The sequence below is a fragment of the Panicum virgatum genome, chromosome 7N (assembly GCF_016808335.1).
Source record: "Panicum virgatum strain AP13 chromosome 7N, P.virgatum_v5, whole genome shotgun sequence".
In the NCBI taxonomy this organism is placed as follows: Eukaryota; Viridiplantae; Streptophyta; class Magnoliopsida; order Poales; family Poaceae; genus Panicum; species Panicum virgatum.
The window spans coordinates 25764305-25769834 of NC_053151.1; the positions used below are offsets into that span (position 1 = coordinate 25764305).

The 5530-nt window shown below is 51.0% G+C and overlaps 1 protein-coding gene across 1 annotated transcript; it reads left to right on the plus strand.

The window, feature by feature from the left end:
* Positions 1-4389: 4389 nt before the first annotated feature.
* LOC120682682 (glutaredoxin-C5-like) lies at positions 4390-5297 on the plus strand. The gene has a single exon (XM_039964661.1). The coding sequence runs from the start codon at positions 4515-4517 to the stop codon at positions 4920-4922; it is 408 nt and encodes a 135-aa protein (XP_039820595.1). The 5' UTR covers positions 4390-4514; the 3' UTR covers positions 4923-5297.
* Positions 5298-5530: the final 233 nt, after the last annotated feature.

Here is a 5530-nt window from a genome sequence, read left to right on the forward strand (position 1 = left end):
CGCGAGTTCAAATCCCAGCCAAAGAGAATATTTTGCGTGAATTTTGGAAGCCTTAGGTACCGGTTATTTTAAAGACTCGAGCCTTTGGTACTGCTTTCGGGGTACCGGTTCAAAAAATCGATACTAAAGGGCATATGCAACCGGTGCCTTAAGCTTGTTTTCTAGTAGTGTTTGATCCGACGGCTGGCGGCGGCGGCGGTGGTCGAGACGCCGCATGCCTCGAGATCCGGAGCCACCCCCAACCTGACCCGAGCAAAGCTAAGTGGCGCACACGCTTTCACAAAAGCTTCTAGGGTTAAATTAGGGGGTTTCATAGCACTTGCATTGGTTAGTTACTTGTTGATCATCATATCTTTGGAGTACTTGACCATTATATATATTGTTTTATAAACTAATTAAAGCCGTAATAAGCCGGTGGCATGTGGGTGAATCCTTGCTCGGAACTTTCGTGATTTCGCTGACGGCACGCAAAAGCAGCAGCAAAGTTTAATTTGTTGTTGGTCGTACGTCGTCGTATACTACTAACATGAAGCTTAGCATGCATGCATGCAGCACTTAGGTTACAATATATTGTTGCAAAGTACAAACTCCAAAGTGTATGTGTACCATCATCATCATCAGTCAGTCAAAATAGTTTACCGACAAGGTCATTGGTCGCCATGATCTCACCCACCCACACAGCCCTGCCGCTAGCTAAGCTCATGCATGCTCATGAGCAGGACTGCAAGATAGCAACTACTTCGACCGTTTGTGACAGTTAGATAAAGGAGAAGGTGTGCATGGTGGCAGTGCCACCGCACGACAGCTTTGCATAAACAATACCGCACGTCAGCTACAGTGCAAAGTTCAACCTTTTGGTACAATATTCGACAAAAGAAAAGCTTAATACTCTACTACATACAAATCTCTCTCTCTCTCTCTCTCTCTCTCTCTCTCTCTCTCTCTCTCATACTGATCTAGTGATCTTGGATTTTGGTACCATATGCACCTTCATTTCAAACAGGCAATTCGTGTCACATATATATATATATATATATATATATATATATATATATAAAAGAGTTCCTAGTATTATTTATTAGAAACTGTTGCATATTTTTTTTATTTTTCTCTACATGTCGGTTGAATGGGGCCAACACACACTAGTATACATATGCCGGCATGCATGAAAAACGAAGCTTTAAACCGTTTGGGCAAAACCAAAACCAATGCAAGCAACAAAAAGCCGGCCGGCCGGTACTGAGAGACATTTCTCTGTGGAAGCAAAAGCCGGTCTTTGCTCCCACCACCGATCTAATCCTTGGGACAAATTTCCAGTAATGCATGCATGCTTCTCCTTTGCTGCACTCCGATCCTGACGAGATAAAGATAAAAGCAGGCCGGCCGAAGAAGCATGCACTGTCGGCCTGGCCTGGGAGACAAAGGGAAGCATCACCGTGATGTAATGCACTAGCTCGAGGTGTGTGTTCATCCACCGATGCATTTGTACCAAAAGCTACTAGCCTAGGCTCACTTGTTTCAGATATCTGTCTAGAAACCTAGCGACATGTAGACATGTAACTGTTTCAGTATCCCTAGACGATCTCCACCTAATTAATTCCTTCGCCGTCTGCAAATTAATTAAATAAATTTGAGTTCTTTCATTCGTCTCCTGATTTTGTGAACATGCATATGCTCGCATATCAATAGTCAAACCTCGTAATCTTTAACCAACAATTAGTATATGTACAAAAGCAATATCATATTGAATTCGTGTTTAAAGTTACTATTTATCTTATGCTTGTGTTGTGATTTTGTTGTTACAAACATTCTACTAGAAGAGAAATCAATCAAAATATAGTTTTGGTGGAGACTATCAATGCCAAATCAAAATGCGCCCCACATTTTCAAATTGATGGAGTATATATATTTAAATTTGGAAACATGGAAATATGTTATATTGATTTGACTTGAAAAATACTTTCTTTAAACACAAACAACAACAACAACAACATAGCCTTTTTTCCCAAGCAAGTTGGGGTAGGTTAGAGATGAAACCCGAAAGAAATAAGTTCAAGGTTCAGGCACATTGATAGCTAGTCTCCAAGCGCTCCTATCCAAAGCTATCTCTTTAGAGATATTCCAATCCTTAAGGTCTCTCTTAACGACTCATCCCACGTCAGTTTAGGTCTACCTCTACCCCTCTTTACATTATCGACCCGCTCAAGAACCCCATTACGCACCGGCGCCTCAGGAGGCCTTCGTTGGACATGTCCAAACCATCTCAGCCGATGCTGGGTAAGTTTCTCCTCAATTGGTGCCACCTCAACCCTATCCCGAATAACTTCGTTCCGGCCTCTATCCCTCCTTGTGTGCCCGCAAAACCACCGCAACATCCGCATCTCTGCTACACTCAGTTGCTGGACATGTCGCCTTTTTGTTGGCCAACATTCAGCACCGTATAACATCGCAGGACGAATTGTTGTCCTATAGAATTTGACTTTTAGCTTTTGTGTAAAGAAAAATATGTTCTATTAATATATTTCAATTAGTATCATCTTTGAAAAATATGTAATGGGAGATATTTTCATTGTTAACTACATCTTGTCACTTTTTATTACAATTTTCATAGAAAAGTGTTTCCACCATTCATTTTGATCTTTGACCACAAACTCATTTCTTAATACTTGATTGATAGTTACGAAATTATAATCAATACAAAGTGATGTCAAACTCAAATCCAACTGTATAAATTTTAGGAACAAGTCCATTTTACCCCCTAAATTTGTCAAGGAGTCCGCATTACCCCCTCAACTACAATACCAGGAATAGAACCCCCCTCAACTCTCAAAACCGGACAAATCACCCCCTGGACTGTGTGGAGGCCGTTTTCCACGGTGGGCCCCACTGTTAGCCTCTCATCTCTCTCACTTCCTCTCTCTCTCCCACCCCACCGCCGCCAGCCATCCCCACCCTCCCCGGCCGCCAGCCATTCCCACCCTACCATGGTGGAGGAGGCCGACTGCGACGGAGCTGGCCCGCGACGGCCGCGGCCGAGCTCTAGCTCGCGGCGACCGCGGCGGAGCTTGGCTCCATGCGCCGGCCGCCACGCGCCCTCCCTCCCTCCCTCACTCCTCGGCGGCCCTCCCTCCCTCCCCATGCCGGCGCGTCATCATCTGCCGCCCTCACTCCTCCCTCCTTGGTCTCGGGCCGGTGGCGGGCCTCGCGGCGGCGCCCCCCGCCCCTGCTCTCCCGGCGCAGGGCCATGGCTGCGGCGGAGCTCTCCTCCCCCGCGCGTCCTCGGCGAAGCAGGGGCGGCCGACGAGCAGGCACGGCCCGCGGCGGCCGGTGGGCGCGAGATAGGGCCATGCGGCCCGCTGGAGGCGGCGGACGGGCTCTAGCGTGGGGCAGCACCTGCGCCGGCGGAGCTCGTGCGCCCCCATCTCTTCCTCCGACGGCCTGTGCAGCGCGCGCCCCTCCTATCTGCTCCCTGTGGCGGGGCTGCAGCGCATGTCCATACGCGCCATGGTGGGGCCCTCGTCGGCGGAGCAGGCGGCGTGCGGGCGGGCGGAGCAGGCCATGGCCCCGGGCAAAGCTCGGCCGGCCTCGAGCTCGCCACCGCGCGCTCCTCTTCCTCCCTCATGGCGGCCACGGCGGCGGCGGCCGGATCCCCGCAAGGCCTCACCGCCAGCGGCCGGCTCCAGTGTGGCGAAGCTTGAGTGGCGGGGCGAGGCGGCCGACGGCGGATCTCCGGACGCGGGGCGAGGCGGCTGGCGGACGGAGCTCCAACGGCAGGGCCGGCGAAGGAGCTCGAGCGGTGGGGCGGAGCTCCAGACGTGGAGCTCAGGGGCGGCGGTGAGCTCGGGAGAGATTGAAAGAGAGAGATGAGAGGCTAACAGGTGGGGCCCACCATGGAAAACCGCCTCCACACAGTCCAGGGGCGTGATTTGTCCGGTTTTGAGAGTTGAGGGGGTTCTATTTCTGGTATTGTAGTTGAGGGGAGTAATGCGGACTTCTTGACAAATTTAGGGGGTAAAATGGACTTGTACACACCCATATGCCATTGCACTAAATGTTGGTCAAAGCATGATCTTTGAACTGCCAAAACATAAGCCTTACAAAGATGAACTTAGCGCACAAAGTTTTAGTATATTATTCGAGTGTCTAACATATAGTACTATACGTACAAGTACTATTAAGCAAGTAATAAGCAAGGATTCTTAATTATAATCAAGTACTACTTAAAATAGTAATCCCCTACACTGTCCAGGAGGAGAGAGAGGATCAGAGGGCACAAGTTAAATCCAGCTTTAAAGCTACTTGCCGCCACAAAATGACCGGAAAGCCCCTGACCCCGCTCCTCTATATATACGCGCACCTCCTCTCGCCTCTAGGCTGCCAGCCCTAAAGCAAAGCCACAGTCGCCCTGCTTGCTCTCGCAAACCGCACACACCGCCGCTAGCTACTAGCAGCTAGCCCTCTGATCCGTAGCCGTGCAGGCACGTAGCTAGCTAGCTCGCGACAGATCATCGGCAATGCAGTACGGCGCGGCGGCGGAGCAGGCGTGGTACACGCCGGCGGTGGTGGCACCGGCGGCCGCCGCGGAGACGGCGGCGGAGCGCGTGGAGCGGCTGGCGTCGGAGAGCGCGGTGGTGGTGTTCAGCGTGAGCACCTGCTGCATGTGCCACGCCGTGAAGCGGCTCTTCTGCGGCATGGGCGTGCACCCGGCGGTGCACGAGCTGGACCTCGACCCGCGGGGCCGCGAGCTGGAGCGCGCCCTCGCCTGCCTCCTCGGCGCCGCCGCCGCACCCGGGGCGGCGCCGATCGTGCCCGTCGTGTTCATCGGCGGCAGGCTGGTCGGCGCCATGGACCGCGTCATGGCCGCGCACATCAACGGCTCCCTCGTGCCGCTGCTCAAGGAGGCCGGCGCGCTCTGGCTCTGAGCGATCGAGCTCTCCCGGCCGACACTCGCGCCGCTGCCATTGCGTGCCGTCGACGTTGCTGCTCGTCGGAGCTAACTGTCGTAGGGCAGATTAAAGTAATACATCAGTTAATCGATCATAGAGTGAGTGCTTTATGTGTGTTTGTGTTTTAGAGAGAGGGAGGTCGGTGAATTTTTTTGCTGATGCTGCCTCCGTCTTGTGTGTGGGAGTGTGGTAGAGTTGGCACGTGCTCGCATGCCCACACGTACTGTACGAGTGTGCGCGATGCTTGCTAGATGCAAGAAGGGATCTGGCTGTTTAGTGCCATCAACAATCTCTTCGACCTTATTATCAAATGCAATCTGCAGTGTTTGGCTTGCCTTCCTTTAATTTTCATCATTTCATTCTCCTCCGGCCCTCTTGTGTTTTGCATCAAGGGAATGTCAGGAAATTCGGATTTTGGTTGCCACTTGATGATGGCACATGCATGACCATAGTCGTTTACATTCCCAAATTATTAATGTGAAAAATTAATGATAATATCAACAACTTCTTATAGCTATCTGTACTTGGATTAACAGGCAGAGCACATGTTGTTACTCTTCACATATAAACACACAAATAACATG